Source organism: Denticeps clupeoides, chromosome 6 (assembly GCF_900700375.1).
Source record: "Denticeps clupeoides chromosome 6, fDenClu1.1, whole genome shotgun sequence".
In the NCBI taxonomy this organism is placed as follows: domain Eukaryota; kingdom Metazoa; phylum Chordata; class Actinopteri; order Clupeiformes; family Denticipitidae; genus Denticeps; species Denticeps clupeoides.
In genome coordinates this window covers 6058475-6085219 of record NC_041712.1, presented here as the reverse complement: position 1 = coordinate 6085219, position 26745 = coordinate 6058475, and the positions used below count along the sequence as shown (strand labels likewise).

The following is a 26745-nucleotide window of genomic DNA, read 5'->3' as shown; positions in this document are numbered from 1 at the left end:
AACTTTAAAGGGCCGTCTCTTTGAAACTTTGGTCTAGGATAAACAGTTCCCCTCTTGTCACTGCTGATCAAAGTGATATTGTACATAATTTAAAGGGGTGCGGTTGAATGCGAACCCCTCTGAGAGGCTGTGCCTCCATTACCCAGAGTTCATCGCTGACAGTGTTGGACGTGTAGATGTAAAAGCTGTGCTTGCTGCAGACTTCTAGTCCTACTTTGTCAGGCTCAGGAGGAGCACAGGAAACTGAATGAACGATTGATCATTTCTGCACAGAAACAGAAGTGATCCCAGCATGAATCACAGTTGATCCCAGCGCAGTGTTTAAACAGTCACGTTTGACGTCTGAATGGTTCTCAGCAAATCCCAAATTTACTGACACATTACCAAGCAATTTTGGAGAAATATGGAGGGCCCTGTTTATATCCCTGGAGAATATTGATTGTAAAAATATGCTGAAGCAGCTCCCGGTGATACGATTAATATTAGCCATACATTATACAGCAGTCACGAAAACAAAATTGATTTGAATGGAGTCCAAATGCCATACACTACACAGCTAGTGTGGTGTGACACACGGCAATCCAGTGATGCAGTGGCTGTGTGTGTTTGTGTTTGGAGTCTTTTTCTTGTAACTCATAAGCGCCAGTGAGTTTTACATGTGCATACCAAACCGATCCACCACACACAGTTGCCTTTAGCACTACAGCAGCGTTCTTCATGTTGTGTTTTGAGGCACAGTTAATGTACTGTGTACCGTCTGGTGTGTGTGAGATTTATAATCCCCAGATCCTCTCTGTGATGTCTAATTCTCTTAGGCTCTCTGGAGGCGTTGATGCTCCAGATCTTTCATTTGATCAGGTGTTGCCCAATAGATGAACAGCAATGAAGCCTTTAATATGTAGCAGTACATATTAAAGTTGTGTCTTCGCAAAAGTACCTCAAATCCACAGCAGGCTGGAATGTTGAATGACTGTCTTCATCTGGATTCCACAGGTTCAGAGGTATGGCATCCCATGTGCAAGCAGGCAGCCCGGATGGAGAAGAAACTTAGAGTAAGTGCTCTAGTACCTCTAGATCTATCACAATGTGTCAGATTTATACTCACATCCATGGCTCGGGGGTAAAATTACATTCTCATAGCAGTAAATAAATTGAGGAGTTACGGCAGGTTTACACACTTTATTAAGCTTTTAGTTCAAGACAGCAGCCACTCTCAAAATCTTCTCTTTTGATGCTTGCTGCTGTACATGCAGGTTCAGCAATCTTAATGTCTACCTTTTGTGTGTTTGTTTATGTTTTCTACCCCAGTTCAGACGCACCTCAGAGGCTTCCATCTCCCCTCCTGGCTCCAGCATTGGTTCCCCAAGTCGGGTCATCTGTGTAAGTATCTCGACTTCAGTCTGTCTGTCTATATTCTTTCTATCAGACCTGGCAGGAAAACATTCATTCTCATAATTACTGTTCTTCATATGTGACTTTGTGTTTTTGGTGTTTTTTTTTTTTTTTTTTACTATTTTTCTCTTTAGATTTTGTTTAGACACCTGTAGAGATTTGAAGAGACATTTACCCAGACAGGTTTGGTCCTTTGTGAGACCCTTATTGCCCCTGCATTAGGCAAGTCTTAACCAAACATCATTAAAGGGTTCAGGCAGGCGGTTAAAGCGGCTTGTTTTGTTCAGTGGTTGCTCTGTCATGGCTCTGTGTGATGTGGTTGGTACTGTATATCTGCATCCCACTCTGCCCCACCTTCCTGTCATGTGTACTTATGCACGGTGTACCTGTCGTGAATGTGGAGGGGGTGGTATTGTTCCTGACTGTCTCATGGTTAATTGTTGTTTCCATAACCTCATATGACTCACAATGAGGCTGAGCGGCCGCCACACACCAAAGAATCTCTACGTTTCAATATGTGTGTATCGGTGTATGTGTTTTTGTATATGTCCTTCCAGTTCATCCATTTGTGTGTATGATAACCAGAGTAATTGATGGAGTAATCAGTTACTATTACAGTTACTATTAGTTACTATTTTATATATATATATATACACACACACACACACACACACACACACACACACACACACATCTTTTTTTCAATGTTTTCAGTAAATATGAAGGCCTGTATCCACATCATTTCAGATATCGATATTCACTGTGCATCATTTAGTTTGACTGTGTGTCTGTTTTAGTCTTTGCGTGTTTCTAGGACTGTGCTTCATTGTGTATTGTCTGTCCTGTTCAGGACACCAGTTTGAAGTCTGTGTTGTGTGGTGATCTCAGCTCCGTCTGGAGCTTGTTCTCCATCTCTCACCGCCGCTCCTCTCCCTGCTCTTTTGTCTTGTTCTGTGTCTTCTCTCCAGGCCAAAGTGGAAAGCGAGATCCTAAATTACAAAGATCTGGCCGCTCTGCCTAAGATTAAAGCTATTTATGATGTGCAGCGGCCCGATCTGATTCCTTATGAGTCCTATCACAGATACTCCTCTGATGACAGGCTAGAGCGCTACAGCTATGGGGAGGTACTGAGACGCTAGAGTTAACCTTTAACCCTGTGCATGTGCACTGTGTGTGTGTGTGTTCACGTGTGCATGAGTTGAATGTTTTAGGGGGACTAAATTTTTGTTTTCTTTTCTCTATTATTTAAAAAAAACATTACATAATAATTAATTCAGGAATGTCATCCTTTTTTATTTTTCCTTAAATCATTTGAGTTTATATTCAAAGTAATTGACATGTATGTCACACAATTAGCATATAGTCAAATGAATTCCATTATTAAACCTACTATTTTATCATTTGCTTACTGTCAAATTATCTAAATATATTATTATTATTATGCAAATAGTGGTATGCAAGTTTAGGTAACACTGCTGTGTTGTTTTACCCATGTCCTGCTTTGTAAGAATCAAATATATTATTTTTCAGGCCACTAGAGAGAGCCCACCAGGACTGTTGATTTTAGGCATTTGTATTTGTAGCATCACCTATCCTTTCCAAACAATGATTGTGAAGATGTCATAGTACAGTAAGCCGATTTGATGTAAGATCCTACTTCCCAGTTTTAAAATTGTAATCTTTAAAGACATCTAAGTGCACACATCAGTTTGCTCAAATGCAAAAATAATGTACGATAAGACAGTACATTTACAGACACAAGCAGAAGAATATAACAGGAGAGTACACCAAGAAGGGCTCAAGGCCAGGACTGAATATCTACAGAAAATACGTAAAGCTAAATTGGTTGAAGAGGTGGCCTGGGCCAGACATCAGGTGTCTTCTCCACCCTCTCAGCCTAAAAGGAAAAAAAAACACACACAGGCACACACACACACACACATACAGTGGTGGATGAAGTACACAAACAATTTACTTGAGTAAAAGTTGAGTTACCCAGGTTAAAATTTTAGTCCAGTGAAGGCCCTCCATTTTTATGTTGCAACTCAAGAATATGACCATTAATCTGCTCATAAATCACAATAACAAAAACGTTTGCAAGCCACTGTAATGTCAAGAAAATTGCACTGTCAGACCAATCATAGTGAAGTCCCCAGTATGTTGTTTTTGGAAGTGTGTCTGTGTGAGAGAGAGAGAGCTCCTGCCTGTACCATATCCCAGCTCCTAGCTTGTGGTTTTCCTCCGGTTTTCCTCATCTCCTCTGTCGCCACTTTAGCCCCTGACATTTTTTTGCCCACCCACATGCTTACGTCCAGAATCCATGTGCTGCCCCTGAGCTGCACCATCTTATTATTCAGCTTGGCTCTCTCTGACACAGCAGAACGATGCACAACGTGTCATGTAGGCCAGGAGCAGACATGGATTCTGCAAATCTTTTTATTTTGGCAGTAAATGGGCAAATTGTGTAGTAAAGCCGTAAGCATTTTAATGGTTCACTCATGAATCATTAAAAGTTACTGTCATGAATGAAATAAAGCAGCTGCTGTAAATAGTGCAAACAGCAAACTGTAAGCACTGCACACATCCACGCCGGGTCTCCACTGCTATGCACTAAATAAGTACAGATTAACAAGGCATGGAATGAGGGACCTGGGGATTGATTTTCACTCTGCTCTGTTAATGTTGTTCTTCCTTTATCTCCCGGCAGTCTCTGGGAACACTCTCTCCTTATTCTCAGGTAATTCTCTTCTGCCCCTTTTGGGGAGTCACATGGGCCGCACGGGACGGATTGACAGACATATATCTTGTCATTAAAGCGTGACTGTTGAAGGGAGTGTTTGTTTTGCGAATAGCGTAAATTGCTCAAACAGATTAGATGTTTGCTTGTCTGATTTGTGTTTATTGACAGTTGGAAGGCTTTAGATTTGCCTGATGCCTCATTATGTTTGATTTAGCCTTTTAAGACCTGCAATATCTATGGCTACTAACAGTAAATGACATTATATTTGAGTAAAGTTTATTGTCATTGTTATAGGTCTCAGAGCAGAGTACAATGGAATACGTTTAGTCATAATATGTAATGTAATATCAATGCATTTTAAAGCCAGTATCTTTCTTACCATGACTTACACACATAATAATATATTTATTAGGAATGCCAATGTCTTTACCACATCAGGCAAATATGATGAATAATGCATAGTTTTAAAGACTGTCATTCAGAAATAACTGCTGTTTGTTTAGGCACATGATATTTCATATTTTATTTAAAACAATTGATGACATCATGTATCACATAGTCACATGTGTGATAAAGTTAGGAAATGTGATGGAAATAACACACTATCACAGTAACAAGATTTTATTGAAATATTGCACATTCAGAAGATGCAAATGTTTTGCTATACAATTGTGTTTCAACTGTAATGACGTGCCTGCGAAGGGACGTCTTGGCACCATAGAATCAGTTTCAGACACATTCTCTCCGTCCTGGCCTCTGGCAGGATATCTACGACAGCATGGACATTCGTCACCGGCGCTCCTCCAGCCCCGGCTACATCGACTCGCCCACCTACAGACAGGGCATGTCCCCCACCGTGCCTCGCTCTCCTCAGCTCTACTACCGCTCTGGTGAGTCATTTGCGCGGGTCGTGTAAATTTGGCCCTAGTAACCTTGCTACTAGTTGCAGGTGTAGTGAACTGCTTGTGTAGAAGAAATACAAAATCTGATGTTTTGTTAACATTTCACAAGGAATGTAGCAATTAATATTTGTAGGTAAAGTTGCTCAGTCTAGAAGTGTGTCCACCATCTGCCATGCTCTTCAGTTGCGTTCCAGCTCCAGTAGAAGCAACATTTTTTTAATTGTTCTAAAATTGGAAACATATGAGTGTGCTCTGTTTTTTGTTTAGAACATTGTGTTTAGTGCACAGTTGGCAGTTTTATGTCATGTAACAAGTTATCAAACCTTGATTCACATCATATTCTCCTAAACTCCTAACTTATAGCTTATAACTAATTATGAATTGTTCATTGTTAATTTGACAGTTGCTGCAGACCTCATATCTTTTTGTAAAGCAATGAGATTACAGTTATATGGATATATTTTGACGATGCACAAAAAAAATACTGTCATAATAATCATGATATTCACATTCTCTTTTAGGTAAACTCCTAAATCTGATTGTGAAACTTGTTTGCACACTAACACTCACTCATACTCACTGGCCTACCCTCTGCAGAATTCTTTTTAATCCCATCAGAAAAATATGAAATCTGATGAAGGGGCAAAAAAATGTGTATGCTGCAATTGTGTGTCGACATTAGAACCGTCTTCTCCAGACCAGCTAAACCACATCATGACTGGTGATATATTGCTGGTCGGACTGGCAGGAATTCACAGCAGAGGTTCGGCCACTTTTCCATTCCCTCACTCCACGTGCCATCTACCCCCCTCCCTGGTGAACAGCGTCTAATAGCAGGGTTGCAGTAACCCTTTTTAGACCCTGCGCTGTCTCACCAAGGATTACTCTGAGCATTGGATGCAACTCCTCAGCTTTCATTGACTTTCTACAGCTTGAATAAGGGAGATTTTATGTATGTGGAGTCATTTAAGTATGGCGTCAATTTGCTAAATCACTAACACATACACTTATGCATTTAGTATGCCTGCGTTGTGCCTGATTTTGTTAGTTTTGTGTATGATTAGTAAGTAAAGAATGGCATGTTGTCATGTAGGGGTGTGCGATATATCGTATACATATCGTGTGCAAGCTGAAAAGATCTATTAAAAAAGCACGAGTTTTTAAATACTTGCATTCACTGTCTCATATAACAGAATAAACTAGATGGCGAGGGTGTCGCTGTGCATAGTCAGCGCGCAGCACAGTCTAGTTGTGCAGCTTGCTAAATATGAGCCAGCAGACAGCACCAGCACCATCAGATGGATTTTTTGTCATGTTGTGTGATCTCATTCAATAATTAAATGTTGCTAAATGTCAAAGCGATGAAAAATAGACAGACTCATGCTGGTGACGTTTAAACCACAAGTAAAATGCTGTGACCTGCACAGAACTGGGCTTAACCCACTGCACCAAGGACTGAATGAATTTATAATCATGATGGTTACATCACAATGTTGGCATTATATTTAAATTCCATTTTAACATTCTCTTATTTACTATAAAATGAAGGCAAAATACAGGAAAGATTCATTGCAACATTATGAGTAGTTATTTGTAGTTATCGATATTGTTGAAATCCCAGGAAAATATCGAAATGTTTTGCCAATATCACGCACCCCTGCTGTCATGATGCGCTGAGCATTCACTGGTCTGTCTGGCTGATGTGCACTGCAAGGCCTGAGCTTCGGGCTGGGGATGGGGGTTGCCGGACGAGCCTGCGCTCATGCTCTTTCATTGGTCTTGGGCTGACTGCAGGCACTGAGAGTGGCAGGAGCTCTCCCTATTACAGTCAGCTTGACGCCAGGTCGAACACACCCACCACGTGCCCAGCACCAAAGCATTTTCACCTGCCAGGTAGGCCTTTTCTCTTCATCCGCCACTCACCACTCCACCTCCTCCCTTCCGCAAGGCCCTGTGGCAACTGCAGCAAAGCCTTTGGATGAGACCATGTCAGCCAAACTCTGCGTGATGTCACTGCATCATTTCCACTATTCCACAAGAGTCATTCTGTTTCGGTTCACCTGGTCTTAACTCCACCACAACCAAATTAGTACCAGTTCCAACGCAATTTGCGCTAACATATTTATGGTATAAACATTTGAAAGCAGGTTAAAAAACTCAATGGTCAACGTTACTCAACACTTGAGTTCACTGTGTAAGAATCTTCCAGAGAAGTTTCAGGATCTCTTTGACTGGTGATGTTGAGGCTGAGTGAATTGATGTGGAATAACAGGTGTCACATCTCATGACCCTCTCATTCAAAAAATTTTGTGTGACCAGTATTTAAACCTCGTGTTCAATCTGGAGTCAGATTGGCTGAATATTCGGACGTGTATCGTAAAGTCAATATATATACAGAGTCCATTGACAGTTCATTTGTTTCCATCAAGTGTGTCAGGATGTACTGAAGTGCGCCATGGGGAATGTGTGCACCCACTCATTTGCAGCTCAGTGTATGCTGTGTTTGAGATGATTACGCACCTCAGAGAACATAAGAAAAGCGCTTTGCTTTGTGAGTCAATACTCAATCTCGGCTCAAATTCAGAGTAGGAAGTTTTGTGTTCTCCGGGGAGCTCCTCAGTTCTCAGGAGATGGAGTGGATTGCCTGACTGTGCTCCGTCTGTCTGACTGTCTCTCTGTCTGTGCTCGGGGGGTAAGTGTCCGAGTGTGGGGCTCCCATGGCACATCAAGGGTGGATGGCTGGAGACACTTGTTCACTTTTGTTAATCTTTCTGCTCCATTTCTTTCCTGACAACACTACCTCTCTTCCTTCTTTTTTTCTTTTTACCAACCTATGTCTCTCTCTCTCTCTCTCTCTCTCTCTCTCTCTCTCTCGCTCTCTCTTGTTCTCTCTCTCTTGTATGTATGTGTGCACACACACACACACACAGAACAACTAACTAAACAATGTTATAGCCACAATTAAACAATATAATAGTCATATATATACAATATATAGCAAATATATAATTGTATTGTTTATTATACATAATATTACTTTAACCTAATCTGCAGCTCATATTGTTTAAAAAGGTCTGTGGTAATGAACAAACGAATAATGGATATGGAATGGGGTTTTTTTAAGTGCCCTGGATATTGAAACTGACAAGGACCCTTTATGTAATTTTTAAAAACCCCCAAAATGTGGAATTTTTATATCTGGTACCATGTAGCTGTAGAGCTGAGTGGGTGTGCCGTGCCTCCTTGTGACCTTCCTGCTGCCTTTCCTCCACATTTCACCGCCTGTGTTTCTCTGTCTGTCCTCAGCTACAGGAGAGCCCAACATCTACAGGAAACCTCCCATCTATAAGAGACATGGTATACGTGTGTGGCTACTCGTCAGTGGAGAGTTCCTGTCTGTTTCTGTGTGCAGATAGATGCAGATGCTGTGCTTCTCGCTGCTTGTTTTGTCTCCACAAAATCCCCAGTTGAATTTGTTTGAGTTACCAAATCAAGACAAAATGTTAGGAGCCAGAAACTCTGTGTCTTCTTGAAAATTTACCTCCAGGAGGACTAAATTCTTACATTTCCGTATTACGAAGCATGAAATTATTAATGTTGCATTACACGAATCTCCATGCAGTTCTTAACTGTAACAGCAGACAGTAGATCAAAATCATCCGTCTTATTCCTGAATTCAGCTGGTGTGTTGGAGACAGCCTGCATGACAAGATGTTTATGTATTTATATTTAAAACATTAATTTAATTTTTTTGCCAGTTTTTGTCAGTATCTGGGGAAATGTGTACATTAGGAAGATTGCCCTGGATACACTGCATCTACACTACAACCAGTAGTGTCACAAATAAAATGAAATGCTCCATTCTACAATGTATATCAAATGACACAGTTTATACAGAGAAAATACTCTTTATGATCCAAAATTGTATAGCATTTGCATTGTCTTGTTAAGAAAGGTCCACACAACATTTTGCTTCCAAATTCCAAATCTAGGTTTTCTTTAGACATATCTAATATTAGATTATCTCACTATAGTTAACAAGTAATAGTTACCCATCTACCCATTAAAGGTCCCCTATTTTTTTATTTTATTTTATATTGGTCTTAGTTTCTCTGTCTAAAGTCTCTTTCTGATATTCAACCTTGGTGCTATAGAAGTGAGCAGGCATTTGCGGAAATTATGTCAACATCATTCAACCACCAACTACAATGTTTGGTGCAGACCTTTTTCCACTTGTTCTTCAGAGTCTCGCATGATGGAACTGTAAAAATACATTTGCTGTCATTTTTACACCCAATCACAGAGCAACTGCAATACTTCGCATGTTTGGAAGCCATGACAGTTGGTGGAGATAATGTTTTTGTCACATGATTCCATCATGTGACCGGGAGTAACACGGAAACGAGGTAACGTGACTCCTATATATTAGGCTGGAGAGCAGCTGCCAATTGCTCAGTCATTGAATGACGCACGCCATTCGACTCGGCTCCGAAAACCCGCTCCCAGTAAGACCGTACCTGTCCTCTCTGTTCTCCCGATACCCGAACTCCTTCCTGTCACCCTGTCCTGCCCTGTCTTGTGTCTTAATACGCGAACGACAACATCAGTGTGGTGTTGCGGCTCGCGCCGTCCCCGTTCGCAGATTAACGCGGAGGAACTTACCTGCCTCCCTGCGTCCCACCGCACTGAGGTCTCTCGTTTCCTCCTACACGTCTCTCTCGTTCTGGTCCCGGTTCGCGTGACAGAATGACTGAGCCCGAATTACGCGCTTCACAACTCGCTGCTTTGTGCGATCGGATAGCGCGGCAGGAGAATCTTTTTGGAAGTCTGTCGCAGGAGGTTCGCTTACTGCGGCAGCGCGTTCAGGAAGTGACCGCCGCGCACCGAGACCATGAAGCGGCGAGCGTGGCGCAGAGCCCTCGCCCCCCCGCGGTTCCCGAACCCAGTTTGCCGCTCCCGGAGCGCTGGAACGGGACCGAGGGGAGCGGCGAGGTGCTCCTCACCACTCTCTCGTTGATTTTCGAGCTACAGCCTAGCCGCTACCCCAGTGCCCGGTCCCGAATTGCCTTACTCCTAACCCGGCTCGGTGGTACCGCCGCAGAGTGGGCGGCTGCGCGAATTAGTTCCCCAAGTTCTGCGTCCCTCTCGTATGCCGAATTCGTGGAGGAATTAAAACTCACCTTCTGTCATCCGGACGGTGTGGAAGACGTCGCGTCACAGCTTTACCATCTGCGCCAGGGTTCCTCATCAGTCAGCCAGTTTACCGCCAGATTCCGGACCCTGGCTGCAAAGACTCCGCTGGGCGACCACGCCCTCCGGATGATGTACTATGAGGGACTGGCCCCACGAATTCGTGGTGAGATGGTCAGCCGGGAGATGCCAGCAACGTATGAGGCCCTCATACAACTCGCTATGCGGATTGATCGCCACCTGCTGGCACTCCCGAAAACTGCGGCCCCCACTCCGACCCTGCATCAGACCCCTCGACCTCCGATATCACCACCTCAGCCCACCGTCACTCCTCCAGAACATAGGGGGGAACCCATGCAGCTGGGACGGACAACCCTCACGCCTGAAGAGAAGCAACGGCGTTTTCGGGAGGGTTTGTGTGCATACTGCGCTTCCCCCTCACACATCCGCCTGACCTGCCCTAGTCGTCCGGGGAGACGGGACACCCAGCAGATCAGCACGGCGCGGCCATCTAGGCCCCTTCCTCCACATTTGGACGCCACCTGACGCAGCCCCGCTGATCGGAGGAGCCGCGACTCGCCGGGAGGACGCCGCCAGTTTCCTTGTCCCTGGCCTTCCATGGCTTCATTCAGCAGGGTCCCGACCCCTGCCACTCAGTCCCGTGTCTGGCGGCGTTGAAGGTGAGGAGCGGCCATTCAGCGGGGCGAGCCGGAGACTGACAGGGAGCGGCGGACGCATGCGGACGAGGTGCCGGTACCACACTGGCCCGAAGCCGTCTGCGCTGGACACCCGCCGCTCGTCCATCTGAAATACTGGACCATTCATTCATTCAGTCATTTATCACTCCTCCCTGTTCATCTTCTTTTCTCTCCTGGAATCGATTCCGTTCGATTCCTCCTGTCCACTCGAACCATTCAGACCGTGCGTGGACTATCGGGGACTCAATAAAATCACCATCAAAAATCGAACACCGTTACCCCTCACCAACACCGCCCTGGACGCCCTCTCGGGAGCCAAATACTTCACGAAGCTGGATCTCCGGTCTGCCTACAACCTGATTCGTATCCGGGAGGGCGACGAGTGGAAAACTGCCTTCATCACCCCCACTGGTCATTTTGAATCCCTCGTAATTCCATTCGGTCTATGCAACGCACCCGCCGTCTTCCAGCAGTTCATAAATGATACTCTCCAGGACATGCTGGGACGGTGGGTGTATGCCTACCTGGACGACGTACTTATTTACTCCCCCACTCTCGAATCCCATATTCAACACGTGAGGGCAGTACTAAAGAGATTGCTCGCCCACCGACTGTACTGTAAGCTGGAAAAATGCGCCTTCCACCAGCGCTCCACCACGTTCCTGGGTTTTACCATCTCGTCCCAGGGTGTGGCCATGGAGCCCAAGAAGCTAGAAGCAGTGGCGTCGTGGCCCCTACCCACGACGCTGAAGCAACTGCAACGGTTTCTTGGGTTTGCAAATTTCTATCGTCGCTTCATCCGTGGCTACAGTACGGTCGCAGCACCCCTCACTGCTCTCACCAAACCGTCACCAGGTCCGTTTCGCCTAACCCCGGAGGCCATTCAAGCATTTAAATCTTTGTGTCGGCATTTCACCACTGCCCCCATTCTTCAACACCCAGACCCTACCCTTCCGTTTGTGGTAGAAGTGGACGCGTCAGAGGTGGGTGCTGGCGCCGTCCTCTCTCAACGCGGTCCGGACCGGAAATTGCACCCGTGTTGCTTCTTCTCGCGGAAGTTCACCCCTGCACAGCGGCGATACGGGGTGGGGGACCGTGAGCTGCTGGCAGTCAGGTGGGCCCTCGAGGAGTGGCGGCACTGGCTGCAAGGCAGTGACACCCCCTTTCTGGTCTGGACCGATCACCAAAACCTCATCTCAATCAAGGCTACCAAACAACTGAATCCCCGCCAGGCGAGGTGGGCATTATTTTTCGAGCAATTCAACTTCCAACTCTCCTACCGTCCCGGGTCCAAAAATCAAAAGGCCGATGCTCTTTCCCGTCAACACGCCCCAGACTCACCATCCTCTGACCCCGAACCCGTTCTTCCTCCTCATCGCATCCTAGGCCCTCTCCGGTGGTCCCTCGAGACGAAGGTCCGGGCAGCCCAGGCATCCGATCCTGGCCCAGACAACACCCCACCCGGGTGCCTGTACGTCCCAAATACCTGCCGACCCGATGTACTGCATTGGGGCCATTCTTCCGTCCTCTCAGGCCATCCAGGACGCCAACGGACCCTCTCCTTCATTCGCCGAGCATTCTGGTGGCCTTCAGTACGACGGGACGTACAGGCCTACGTGGATGCCTGTGATGTCTGTGCCCGGGCCAAGACTCCCAACACTCCGGCTGCTGGGCCCCTGCGTCCCCTTCCCATTCCTCATCGCCCCTGGACCCACCTCGCCTTGGACTTCATCACCGGCCTCCCTGAAGCTAGTGGTATGACCACCATCCTGACCATAGTGGATCGTTTCTCCAAAGCGGTCCACTTGGTCGCCCTGCCCGGCCTACCGTCCTCTGCCACAACCGCTGACCTCGTGCTTCAACACGTGGTCCGCCTCCATGGGTTCCCCCAAGACATCGTCTCTGATCGGGGACCCCAATTCGTCTCAGCTGTGTGGAAGGCGTTCTGTCGCCTTATTGGATCGACCTGCAGCCTCTCCTCTGGCTACCATCCCCAGACCAACGGTCAGGTGGAGAGGGCCAACCAACAGCTGGGACGATACCTGCGGTGCTTTGCATCAGAACATCAACGCACCTGGCCCGGGTTTCTCCTGTGGGCAGAGCTGGCCCACAACCTGCAAGTCTCCTCCGCCACCGGCCATAGTCCCTTTGAGATCTGCCATGGATATCAGCCCCCCATCTTCACGCACCAGGTGCCTGCAGGCGGGGTCCCCTCGGCCCGTCAGATGATCCGCGGTTGCCGAAAGGCCTGGAAATCTGCGCGGTCGGCCCTCCTCATCGCCTCCCGAAGGATGTCCACCCAGCACGATCGCCGGCACCCTCGTCGACTGCACTTCCGAGTGGGACAGCGGGTGTGGCTGTCCACCAAAGACCTACGTCTCAGGACTGAGTCACACAAACTGTCCCCTCGATACATCGGACCATTCCGGATCCTCAGTCGGATCAACCCTCTCACATACCGTCTCCAACTCCCTCCTGCCATCCGTGTTCATCCAGTCTTCCATGTCAGCAAACTCAAACCCTTTTTCCGATCCTCGCTTCATCCTCCTGCTCCGGATCCGCCACCACCACGCATTGTCGACGGGGGACCCGCCTACACTGTGGAGCGCATTATTGCCTCTCGCCGCAGAGGTCGGGGGGGTCCAGTACCTGGTGCATTGGACCGGCTATGGACCAGAAGAACGGTCTTGGATCCCGAGTCGTTTCATCCTGGACCCGTCTCTGGTGGCTGAGTACCGGCAGCGTACCGCCGCCACTCCGGGGCCGTCGGGGGTCGGCCCTGGAGGGGGGGGTACTGTCACATGATTCCATCATGTGACCGGGAGTAACACGGAAACGAGGTAACGTGACTCCTATATATTAGGCTGGAGAGCAGCTGCCAATTGCTCAGTCATTGAATGACGCACGCCATTCGACTCGGCTCCGAAAACCCGCTCCCAGTAAGACCGTACCTGTCCTCTCTGTTCTCCCGATACCCGAACTCCTTCCTGTCACCCTGTCCTGCCCTGTCTTGTGTCTTAATACGCGAACGACAACATCAGTGTGGTGTTGCGGCTCGCGCCGTCCCCGTTCGCAGATTAACGCGGAGGAACTTACCTGCCTCCCTGCGTCCCACCGCACTGAGGTCTCTCGTTTCCTCCTACACGTCTCTCTCGTTCTGGTCCCGGTTCGCGTGACAGTTTTAGGGGAGAGGACAAAGCATGAGGTTGGACAAAGCATGAGAAAGGGGAGATAACCTTTCCCCATATGAGTGACATAAGGGGACAAATTCAAGATCCAACCATCTAAACCGCCGCTCTCTGAACGAATAACCAAAGCACTCTTTACACCTATCACCATTTCTAGCCACTGCAGGACCATAGACAGGCTAGGGGATCTTGTATTAATGTTACCTTATCTCACAATGTGAATTTTTCATAATAGGGGTCTGTTAACACATGGCCAGGTATTTAGTATTTGTGCATGCAGTGTATGGCACATTTATTTAACTATATTCAATTACAACAAAGCATGAATCTCTTTAAGTCCTGTTTGCTCTCACAGCAACAGTTATTTAGTGATGTACACTCAGTGACAATTAATCATGTACGCACCTCTTATAGCACACACACCAGCAGAAATGCATGTAGTGTGTGTGGGTGTGATGAAGTGGCAGCTGAGTGTACTGAATTTACACAGGATTTGCAGTAGTGTGTGTGTGTGCGTGTGTGTGTGTGTGTGTTTGTGTGTGCGCATGTGCTGTTAGAGAGTGCAGTGTTTGTGTGGTGTTACGCTGGGCTTTACTGTGATGTGTGCATTACACACCTCTGGCCTACTGGGATAAACAGACGCATATTGACCTACATTATGTGAGGCTAAAAAGGCTTGAAACACAGGATTTTATTTCTACAGTATAGAGATGGAGGGGAAGCTAAAATATTTCAGTTATTTATTTTCTATTGTTTATTAAATATCAACCGTTTAAGGCTGATATTGCCAAACAGGGTCTTTGTGAAACACGCTGTCCATAAATGTAATGCAATAAGCCACTAAAGGGCATGGGTAATGGACAGGGAATTTAACCTCAGTCACCATAATAAAAACCACTGTAAGTCATGATTATTGCTTTTATGAATTAGTGTCACATGATTCACTACAATAATAAACAATGTAGTAGTGTATTTATTAATACACTACGAATAAAAACAACTGCTTATTAAAGTGGTAAATCACATAACTGAAGCTATAGATTTTTATCTATGGTTAATCGAGATATCATTTGTATATTATTTTAGTGACATTTTCAAATAAAAAAAATGTACTTTCCAGTTCATTCTGTTAACCTTTTTTGTAATAAACTCTGGAATTTTGGTCGGCACAAGAAGGTGGTGTAAAATGTATAAACTTAAAAAGTTATTTGTTCAAAGTTTTCTTCACAAATCTAGTGTTTTTTCCCAGATATGACACTGCAAATGCCCTTACATTTCAAGTTAGGGTTTATTTACCCTAATGGAAACGTCAGCATCTATTCAGATTTCACTGCAAACCACAGCTACAGTATATGTAACGTAAAGTAAACTGAGGCCAGCAGAATAAGTGGTTTAGACATGGGCAGGTTTTCACTTGACACCCTGCACCCAGAGGCCTGTAATGCCATCAGCTTTGCTGCAGTGAGACTCTTATTGGTCTTGTGAATGAAACAGTTAATTCACTTTCTGCCTCCTCTTGCACATAATGGAATCAGAATGGAAATCAACATTTAAGCTGAGTCTCAAATAATATGCATATGAGATAATGGATTTGCTTCTCCTTAACGTCGCCTCCTGGTTGCCCCCTGTTATTGTTCTCCTTTCCAACAACAGTCTTTCTGTTCTTCTGTTTTATTTTTTCACGGTCTGCTTTGGTTTCCCTTCCTCCCTCCTCCTGCTGTACTGTCCTTCGTGGCATGTCTGTAAGTACCTCTTTCCCAGTCCTCTTTACGCACAAATCTGCGCGTCCGACACCACTTTCTGATCACACTCGCTTCCTTATTTTACGTTTACAGTGTGGGTTTTGAACATGGTTTCCATTGTCATCTGGAGAATTCATTGTTTAGCCTGTTTGCATAGTTGCATAAAAATAACATACTTTTAACAGAATAGTTAGGCTTCTTTTGACAATTTCTCCCACATTCACAATTGTTTTCCCTTTGATTGTCACATCCTTTCCTCCCTGTCTCACCATGCCTCAGTTTCACTGCTCTGCTGGACCACCTCATTAACCTGAGTGATTCTCAGTCACTACTCTCAGCACTCTTGTCCTTATTAAGTCCCCCAAACCCAAACAAGTCCACCTCCTAGCCTGGCCTAATGCCCACCCTCAGGACACCCACATCCGACGAGAGCTTCAGAGTCTTTACTGGTTTCTGCTTTTCAACCAGGCGACGATGAACACGAAGCCACGAAAAGTAAAACCAGCGAGGACATCCTCCATTCCTCTCAACTCTCCTCATCCTACTCACCCGACCACTACCAGCATCCTGAAGCAGATTACTACCACTACACCGGCTCCCCCAGAGGTGCAGCCAACAACACGCTCTTATTAAATCTCGATGACGCCAGCGGATGGATGCGGTGTGTGTGGTGTGTTTGGATGGGTGACTGATGGATATTTTCATGGCATGAAATGAAAATGAGGTCCCTGTGCATTTCGGCCTGTTTGTAGTGAGTATTTTGTTTGTCGTTTTTGCTGGGGCATTCTTCAAAATACATGTTTTTTTTCTGCTTCCATCTATCAGCCCCTCGGGCTCGGAGGTTCTCTTCTGGTGGGGAGGAAGATGGATGGAACCAGAGTCTCAACAGGGTAAGATATTTCACCATCGTAGACTCTTAATTTAAACTATAGGACATAGTTTATCTGCATGTTTTATTGATTGACTATTCATTATGTTGAGTTTGAGACAAAAACATAATACACACAGAAGTATATCACATACACATGTGACCTATATACATTGTGTTGTGCCTCTTCTTGAGAGACGGCTAGTTGAATATTGGTGTCAAGCCTAAAAAAGAACACTGATCATTGATGTACGTGGTCTATGGTGTCCAAAACTATGTTTCAGTATATTTCATATAGTGTGCATAAACCACAGCAGCAGATGGGCTACATCCTGTAACGTAACCTTTAAACTGGACCCATGAGGCATATTCTTTACTTCTTGTGAGTTGCTGTACGTGTATCTGTTTCCCTCCAGATCCAAGGTGGGATTGGCCGGATGATCCTGAAGGAGGAGATGAAAGCCAGGTCTGGCTCCTACGACAACGACCCCTGGGCGAGCGCCCGCAACTCCCGCAGTGGCAGCAAGGAGGCCATTCACAACATGGGATACAGCAACACCGTCAATGGCTGTAAGGCTTTATTATAGTGGAAAATCACTGTGTTTTCAGCACTCTAAATATTTGGCATCCTCTATGTTGCTGATGTGGTGAGATTAGGTGAGGCCAGGCATGTCCAGATGCAGAGGCAACTGTGTGTGTGACTGACTATCAAGCCAAACTGAGGGTGGAGGCTTCAGACAGCCATGACTCAGACACCAGTTAACCTCCTACACACCAGCAGATGGTTCTAACATAACTTCTTCACCGTGTTTCTACAACAGAAGATTACAGCGTTTTTCAGACGCCCTTATACAGAGCGACTCTCAGTCAGTAGTCACAGGGTCAGTCACCGCAGAGACACTCAGGGTTAAGTGTATTGCTTAGGTAGTAAATAGGGTTTGAACCTTCGACTTTGTGGTCTTCTGCTTCAGAGCTGAGGGTCTTACCTACTAGGCTACTACCACCGTTGCACTAGGTGTCACAATTCCTCACACAATTCCAGAAATAGTGTAGCACATACTAATGCTAGTAGAATGATATGATTCTCAATGCCTAATGCAGTACCGCAAAAAAGAAAATCCCCTGTAAATGTAAGAACATTATTAAAAACATTTGCCATTTCCTGTGCTCATGGCAATTGTATATATGTTTAGTGTGCTCAGGAAACGTGTACAAAATGCATACAGAACATTTGCAGAGACTAATGTACCTGCTCACATACTCATACACATACATATAAATAAGCCATAATGCCTTTTGTGATTCAGTTATCATTACAACGAAAAAGGATCTACAACCTAGCCTGAAGTAACAGAAAAAATGGTGAGAAAATGAGAAAACGACAAAGCGTGCTTTTTAAAACCAAGTCTAAGCAGTCAAAATCCATTTTATCAGTCACCAAACATAGATGTGTACCAATGCTGTAATCACCAAAATGGACTTGGCGGTGCAGTGTAGTTCTTGTTTTCCATGTGTTTTGTAGAAGTGCAGGTGAAGTAGCAGTGGACGGACGCCCTGACCAGGTTTGCTTTAATTTACACAGACTGAGGAAGCGCTCCCTCCCACCGACTCGCCATATTGTTTGCGAGAGTCAATCTCAGCGGTCGTGAGGAGGGATCCTCCTTCTGTTGGCAGCGATGGAGTGCTGCTGAGCTGCTTCTGGGACTGATTCCCTGCTCCCTGCTTCTGTCACGGCGGGAGAGAAACACCACGTTATAGGGCTGACGGAAAGAGACGGTGATAATGAAGCTGTCTGGCACCGCCGGCCTCCGCCCTGCTGTGGGTGGGTCACAGGGCCGCAGTACCCCTGTTCCAGGTTGGATGACGGTTACGGGGCGGGGCAAGGGTAATCCCAAAAGTCAAATCACTGTAGAAAGGAATGTGTAGACCGTAATACATGGAGACATGCTGCCACCCAGATCAGTGATGTCACATGATGTTTTGTCGTAGCCGGACTTTTCGGTGGACTCTGGTTCCATGATCCGGGCCGGAGTTTGATGTTCATTGTGCATGTTCCTTATGCCCTGATTGTGTTCACTTGTTGTCATGTGTGTAAAGATATCCAAATTGTGAAAGTGATGTGATTGTCATTATGATTCACAGCACGGGGTGACACAACAAAATGTGTGCTCTGAATGTAACCATCACCCTTAGTAAGCAGTGGGCAGCCATGAACCCTTTGGTTCGGAGACCGTTTCCTTACCCGCTAGGCCACCACAGCCTCTAGTCCTTGTCTGTTCATTGCGTGTAGATATAGTTATATTGTTTACTTCGATGCGTTTACGCACTCCCATTGCAGGACTTGCAATGGAGAGGTGACCCCGCTTCGTCTCATGGATAGGGAGCCACACCCGGCTTACGGGCCACCCATGCATGACCAAGTGCCCCTCTCACTCTGCCGGCTTGGTTTTGGGTCACGCTCCCCTGGTACATCTGCTGGGTGGAGTTTACGCTGTGTTTCTCTTTACTTCCCTGAAGGATCCCTGACATGTTCTGATGGGGATTTGGTGGACGCCTTATGTGTTGCCTTCTGGTTTCATTTAGAGAGGGTTTTGTAATAGGGGCTATGTTTATAGCAATTATTGTATTTAGACTGGGTTGGGTTGTCTACATAACTTTTTTTGATAAATTGGGGACCCTCAGACTCTGACCCCTTTAGGGAAACACCCCAGTGTCCAGTGAAGTATTGATTATATCCTGCTGAGTAATGAGTATATATGCTGTACAATTTGTGTCATGGTTTCAGAGGAGCTTTTTTTGTTTGAAATGGACCAATATGTATTTATGTATACTTTATATATACACTACTCACAATAACTTAGGGATATTGTTATTTACATGAGTGCTTTTCCTATTTGCTCTGAATTGTAATGAAATTAGTAAAAATTCCCTTTGATATTACTTACAATGTATGAGAAGAAACACCATTTTCATTAGTTTAATATTTATCACCCCAAATATTTGGACAATAACAGGGATAGCCCCAAATAACAAAAATTGACAATATCAGTAGCAGGTGTCTCATGCTCCTCACTCGCCTCATGATGTTGTTCTGAGGCAATGCGTTCCACTCTTCCACTAGTGCTACACGCTGTTCTGCCAGGTCACGTGGGGGTGGGGTACGACCATTCAGTCTCTGCTTCAACTGGTCCCAGACGTGCTCTATGGGGTCTATGGGGTCTCTATAGGGTCAGGGGACATTGATGGCCGCATCATATGAGGCACTCCCAACTTCCTGAAGTCAAGCTGTGACAATTCACCCATGATGTGATCTGGGCAGTGGTGGCCTAGTGGTTAAGGAAGCGGCCCCGTAATCAGAAGGTTACTGGTTCGAATCCCGATCTGTCAAGGTACCACTGAGGTGCCACTGAGCAAAGCACCCTCCCCACACACTGCTCCCCGGGCGCCTGTCATGGCTGCCCACTGCTCACTCAGGGTGATGGGTTAAATGCAGAGGACAAATTTCTGTGCTGCTGTGTATCACGTGTGACAATCACTTCACTTTCACTTTCATGTGCTGGAGCATTATCATCCATGAACAGAAAGTTGGGGTGTGCTGGCGGATTCGGGGGATGATGATGGGTTCTATGACGCCTATTATGAGGTCACTGACCCGAAGGCACCATGGCCAGGTGACGCTGCTTGTCTATGAAGTGACGTTGTGTGTTCATTGCTGTTTGAATGCTGAACTTAGAACTTACTGACAATACCAGCTTTTTATACCTACAGAACATTGAAATTGATGCCACATTGAGAAAGGTTGTTTATTGTTATTGGCCCCAATATAAGGCAAACCTGTACACAATGAGACATTACATGGTCCAAAATCACAAAATGAGGTGGTAACACATCTGGGGTGATAGACACACCTCATTTTGCCTCCCTGTCCCAAAAACGTCTGAAGTGAACAAACATCGTATGTATGACATCCACTAAGTCACTCACAATACCCCTAGCTTATTATGAGTAGTGTGTGTGTGTGTGTAATGTGTTTAAGACGTGTTTGTGTCACACACACACACACACACACACACACTTCTTAAACACATTTGACACTTTTTTGTAAGCTTGCAAATGAATGGATTTTGAATTCAGAATATTTTTAATTTATTTGGTGAAGAAACGGCCACCACATATGTTAATATGCAGGGATCCGTGCCTTTTAACTATCATTTTTTTGTTTTCAGGAGGAAGGTTGTTTTAATTTTCCTGCTGTACCTGATCTCTACACTACCATTTGGTAAAGGTCAGGCAGGAGGGTATTTATTTAATAAGAATATTTGTCAGAAGTGCTTATGAACACATGTCTGTGAATGTGAGTACATGTGTGTTTATGTTCATGGGTGATTAAAACAGTTGCAGTAATCATTGTGATCAAAACTCCACCTTGAATATTCTAGGAATTCCAGCAAAACCTGCAATTATAAACCAGGAGACACAGGGAAGGGTGCTTTTTTTACAAGAGACCAGCCATGTTGCAAGCTTAACAAGCTTAGGGGTACAGTTAGATAAGGCTCAGATAAGTCTTGTTACACATCTTCCACATTTATGCCCCATGGTCCACACACAGCTGTGTGTGTGTGCGCGCATGTGAGACCCCATCTCTCCCCCTCCTCCACTCGACCTTCCCTGATCTCACTCCCTCGGCCCCTCCCAGCTTTTGTCCCTTTTCCTGTTTTATTCAGGACTTATAAAAGCTGCAAGGCTTTATGGATTCCACCGTTCTCTCTGTGGTATCTGAAATGTCACAAATATTGCTTTTTAGACTCCTCTTGACTGCACCATGACTGCATCGGTATATATGCTGCCTGTTATCAGACCACTCAACAAAAACAAAGACCCAGATCCAACACATTTTCTAACATGATGAGTGGATTGAGAGCCAGCTGACTAGGGTGGAGTCCTTCAGTGGAAAACCCCCTAAATACACGTCTCATTCTAAACCACTTTCATTCATCTCTGCTCACTGTCCAAACCCTTAACAGAGATGAACCATCACAATGAAACCAAATTCAGTTTGATGATTAACTGATGCACTAATGAACAGCCAGATTTGATGCTGATATGTCGCTGGTCCCTCCATCTCGAAATCAGTGTTGAAGCTTCTGATGTGGAGATTTTTTGGCTGCTGCCATTAGGAAGGTAGGCCTGTCAGAGGCATTGGCAGATCCACACAAAAGGAAATAGGGCTCTTTGAGCCAGAGCTGGGACTTTAAATTGACGACATGAGTGCAGGAGAGAACAGGAGAAGGGCAGATAATAGATAATAGAGGAGGGAAAGGATCCAGTGTTTCCTGTTCCTGGACTCAGACAGGCAATTAAAAAATATATACTTATACTATTATCATCCACATATTTTGTATAACACTTATACAAGAGGTTTCAGAAGTGTTTAGAAGAAGTTAATGTGTTATATTTTTTAGTTAACATGATTTAGCTGATGATAACTTTAATTAAATTTTAATTTTAATTAAATGTGATCATGTTACATTTTACACAATCCCGTCAATTGGGAATAAATGGAAATGTTGCTGTGGCATTTTCCCCCAGGGATGTAAAAAAAAATCAGATCTGCTTTGGTCTGCTGTCATAATTTAGGAGCCCTCCTCAAATTTTGTTCCCTGTGAAGCATAAAAGTGCATCGATGGCCATGCAGACTGCATGATTTTATCAGTAGCGGGAACATCTGAGCAGGTACATGCTGTACCTGTTATTCCATCCGGAAGAACTGGGTGGAATTTGGCACAGGCTAGTGACATCCTGATGTGCTGATATCTCTCAGAAATACTAAAAGCTGCTAAAGCTGACAGGTTTCAGTCTGTGAAGTGGTGATGTGTGTTGTGAACAAGATTTTGATGTAATGGCAACATCTAACTGAATGGCCGTAATTTTCCCCGTAATTGAACACCTTCATACTGAGAGGGTATTTGCCACGGCTGGGATGCCATCTGTCTGTAGTGGGTGCCATTTGGTGGCTTCGTCTCAGGCAGAAGGCTAAGTAAATTGTTTAGCTGAAACCTCTGGAGCACAGCTGTTCCATGACCGAGGCGCTTCATCATAATCACCACCCCAGCCGGAGAGGGGCCGAGGTGCGTGCCTCTTTTAAGCAAAAATGTTGCGCTGGGGCAGTAAAAGAAGATGAAAGGAGGCTGAATTTCTATGTTGTTGATGCTCACCCTTTCTTCTCTGCCCTCAATTCTCACTCCTGTTTTTTCCCATCTTTCAGCTCCTAGGTCACACTACAGTGCAGATAGTGGTGAGTGACTCAGTATTAATGTCCTCTGGTTCGTTCTCAGAGATGGACTGCTGTATGTCAGTGTGCATTTGGGGTGTTTCCCTAAAGGGCTCAGAGCCTGAGGGTCCCCGATTTATCCATTTCCTCACTCATTGCCCCCATTCAGCTGTAATTATTTCTCACATATGAGCACTAATTACCTTTCATACATTATCAGTCAGTGCATTGTGCATGTCTGCCAGCAACCCTGCCTGTGGTTGTCCGTACTGAATCAGACTTCAACAAAGCGTTGCTTGTGTGCATTGGGAGTAGTGAATGGCTGTGGCTTGCATGTCAGCTGCATGGTGGCTTCTGGTCCAGTGTGCGAGACCAGTATTATACAGCTTACTGCTGTACTACTATGCTGGTGAACAATGCCCTCTGCTGGTGACAGTGCAATGCATTCCCTGTTATTTCTTAAAATACTACTGTTTTTATTGTTCCTTTAATCACTGCAGTTGTTTTCAGCTCTATATAGATTATAGCAAAAGGGTTTTCTAATGATCAGTGACCCTTTTAAGGTGACAGACTTTGGAATGTGATTAATTTTTACTGATACTGTGCTTCTTTAAATTTATGCAGATATGTTTTTAGCTTTTACAGCACTAACAATGTCTGGACAGGATTAATTTAATGGACCAACAATTGTTTTTTTTTTGTAATAAAATACAAGCACATTACTAAATGACTAAATTTTTGCATGGATGTGTTTTTTTTGTCTTCCTGCAGACTCCTTCATCTCCAAGTCAGCCTCGTTGCCAGGGTACGGCAGGAACGGCCTGAATCAGGTGAGACCAGTGATCCTGGTCTGTGTGTCATAGTTTGAGCCAAGATATAATGTGATTAGTAATGGCATGTAAAATCCACACTAACAGCCTCTATGCAATCATGATGACATATCAGGCCATCTTCAAGCCACTCTTCCAACATGACCTGTTTTTGCCAGAATTTTGGGATCTCGTGTTTATCTTTTTCAGCCTCAGAGTGCAGACTATTTCCAGTACGACAGCAGCAATGTTGTGAACTGGGGCTACAGAGGTAGGCAACCTCTGTATTGTATATTTTATATACAATAAAATAGAAAAAGTACAAAATGATTTTTTTTCTTGCTAACATAATTGCTTGTGTGTGTTTGTGTTTTTCAGAGTACAAGGTAAAAGCTTACTTGGCAAGCAGCATAGCAACCAAACCTCACAGCTGGCACCCCAAAGAGCCGCCTGTTCCAGTTTCAGCACACAATTTTAAGATTGATCTGTGAAGCGAAGTACACTCTAGGAAACGGCTGTGCCTGTGTGCACAGACCTGCTGTGTGTCACAGGAAGTGTCACCCCCTGGGACTTCTCCTCATGTCAGGGGACACTTCCTACTGCTGGACCTGCAGGAAGCGACACGCTTACAGCCCTTAGAGATAAGAGATGCTCAGAGCTTATGTCTGGTGGAGTTGAGCCACCTGGAAATGAAACTCTGGGAGGATTTGGGCTACTTCAAAGTACATAAATAATTGACCTTAGGGACAGTGTTGTGGTTGTCACCCTGACCTGCAGTTGACTCAGTGGCCTACAGTGAATTCCAGGGAAGGAAATGAATATGTGACGTAGGGAAAGGATGATTTGAAGGATCAGTTAGGCTCTGTTTTTGTGTCTGTTCTTTGAACTTAGTCTCCTCCTGTTCCTAGATATACCCATATGAGTCCCTCGTAGTGTCCATCAGGGGGCGCAGCCAGCTTCCCAGTGACGTTGACCGAACCAGACTTGAGGTGAGCCAGCAGTTTAAGTTTTGCTAGGGTCATTAAAATACTCAGCCATCTCATGACATTCTCTCTCTCCACAGCGGCATCTTTCCCCTGAGGAGTTCTACCAGGTCTTTGGGATGACGGTGGCGGAGTTTGACCGACTGGCACTGTGGAAACGCAATGAGCTGAAAAAGCAAGTGAGACTGTTTTGATGATTCCGGATGCTAGCAGCTACAGACAAGTCCCTGGCTGCGCCAAACACCCAGCCTCACCCAGTCTGGCTCCACCAAACAAGCGTTGGCAAGACCAGATTCTGAACTGGTCCATCACAACACCACCAGTTGGGTAGGGATAGGTTACAGTCAATGAAACAGTCCACAAACGTCTTCAGTATTACTGTTTATTGTCACCCCACAACTGCTGTTTCAAAGAGATATTAGTTAGATGTCTGGAAAGTGATTGGACTTTGCCTTATTATTCCTGAGTTAGTAAAGAGAACACCAGCAACTGTGGAACTCGAATGTTTGAATCATCAAACCATTTTGGGTAGAATGTTGACGGAAGTGAACATGTTTTGCCTGTGGAAAATAACATTAGCTGACTGTCATGGAAAACATCCCTTTATTTCTCACAAGAATGTTTGAACTTCATGATTCGGTGGTTTTGGTTGGTATCTGGGGATGTAGTGAATATAGAACACATGGATTTTGTTGCTTCTAAACCAAAGTTTATTACTAATTTGTCACATTTTCTAGGTTGTGTTTGCTCAAACCATACATTTTACATACAGAACAGGGACATAAAAAAACACTTGGCTCTAAAGAATGTATTTTAAACAGAAATATATAAATTCAGAACTACCTGGTGAGAGAACATACATTTAGCTTCAAATTATATATTTTATTTTAATTCAGAAACGGACTAGGGCAGTGGCTTCAGAGCAGGACTAGGGCAGTGGCTTGCATAGCAATCAGGAAGGTTCAAACCTGCGAGTGTATAAGTATGTAGATGTAATGACATGAGCCTTTTAGAGTTCTATGAAGAAATGAAATGACCAGCACAGGTTACACACCCAAGTTACATTTACACAACCACTACAATATAAAAGGTGGTGCAGACGGAGACAGCATAAGGGAAGAAAGTGATTGTTAGTGGTGAAATGGTAGTGGTGATTTTTGTATACTTCTTTCTTGTATTATTCAGTGAGAGTTGAACATAAAAGGGTTGGATAGGTAGACTAGCCTTTGAATGGAATGAACTGTATAATAGATATGGGACCGAATGGGAGACGGTATCAGTGAAGCGGATAGTGTAAAATGTAGTATCAGAGTCAGATCAAAAATGTATTTAATTCAGAAAACGTTCAGAGAAGAAGAGAGCATAGATTCAGGGAAAAACTGTGTTAAGAATCAAGCCAAGATACAGCCTAATCAATATGGTGTGTTTGTAAAGAATAATGTTAGTAAAAATAATGATAATTCTAATCACAGTTTAACTCACAGTGTGTCGATCACCATTTTACATCACAAGTGTGGAGACTGTAAGAAAAAAATAAATGATCACTAATTTGCCAAGCATACATTTCAGGTAAAGCCCTGTAGGCTTTAATTAATAAACTCAATGGCAGTTTCTGTGCAATAGTAACTCTGTACACATACATGTTTTTCACTCAGCTTTTCTGTTTAAATATTCCATATGACCCGAGTACACACAAAATGATGTACGAGTTAAAAAGTACAAATTGTCATGTAGAAAAACTTAACACGTTTGCATTGTTTGTTTTCTTACTAGTGTCAATCACAAGAGGCCACTAACAGACTCATATATGGCTGAAATGGCTGCAAAGATTGACACCTATTATACGTAAGAACATTTAAGGAATGATGGAGTGAATAATAGAAAAAAAATAGACGTTGCAGAATTTTTACAGTTTTGGTTTCTTTTTGTATCTGCTTATAGTTAATTTATGTCAGTATGACA

General features: G+C 44.7%; 1 protein-coding gene across 11 annotated transcripts in view; it reads left to right on the top strand.

The window, feature by feature from the left end:
* The window catches only part of ablim3 (actin binding LIM protein family, member 3), a 70860-nt gene extending 44455 nt beyond the window's left edge, over nucleotides 1-26405 (top strand). For 3 of the 11 annotated variants that reach the window (XM_028984426.1, XM_028984418.1, XM_028984417.1), the window contains 16 exons: nucleotides 994-1052; nucleotides 1309-1380; nucleotides 2361-2516; nucleotides 4100-4129; nucleotides 4896-5022; nucleotides 6829-6927; nucleotides 8341-8391; nucleotides 16321-16458; nucleotides 16678-16742; nucleotides 17137-17290; nucleotides 22986-23015; nucleotides 23763-23821; nucleotides 24011-24071; nucleotides 24179-24186; nucleotides 24709-24789; nucleotides 24864-26405. In XM_028984426.1, coding sequence (XP_028840259.1) covers nucleotides 994-1052; nucleotides 1309-1380; nucleotides 2361-2516; nucleotides 4100-4129; nucleotides 4896-5022; nucleotides 6829-6927; nucleotides 8341-8391; nucleotides 16321-16458; nucleotides 16678-16742; nucleotides 17137-17290; nucleotides 22986-23015; nucleotides 23763-23821; nucleotides 24011-24071; nucleotides 24179-24186; nucleotides 24709-24789; nucleotides 24864-24977 — 1304 coding nt within the window. In that variant the 3' untranslated portion in view covers nucleotides 24978-26405. The remainder of the gene's footprint in view (nucleotides 1-993; nucleotides 1053-1308; nucleotides 1381-2360; nucleotides 2517-4099; nucleotides 4130-4895; nucleotides 5023-6828; nucleotides 6928-8340; nucleotides 8392-16320; nucleotides 16459-16677; nucleotides 16743-17136; nucleotides 17291-22985; nucleotides 23016-23762; nucleotides 23822-24010; nucleotides 24072-24178; nucleotides 24187-24708; nucleotides 24790-24863) is intronic. The other 8 variants (XM_028984420.1, XM_028984425.1, XM_028984424.1 and 5 more) reach the window with 8 other exon arrangements.
* The last annotated feature ends 340 nt before the right edge of the window (nucleotides 26406-26745 follow it).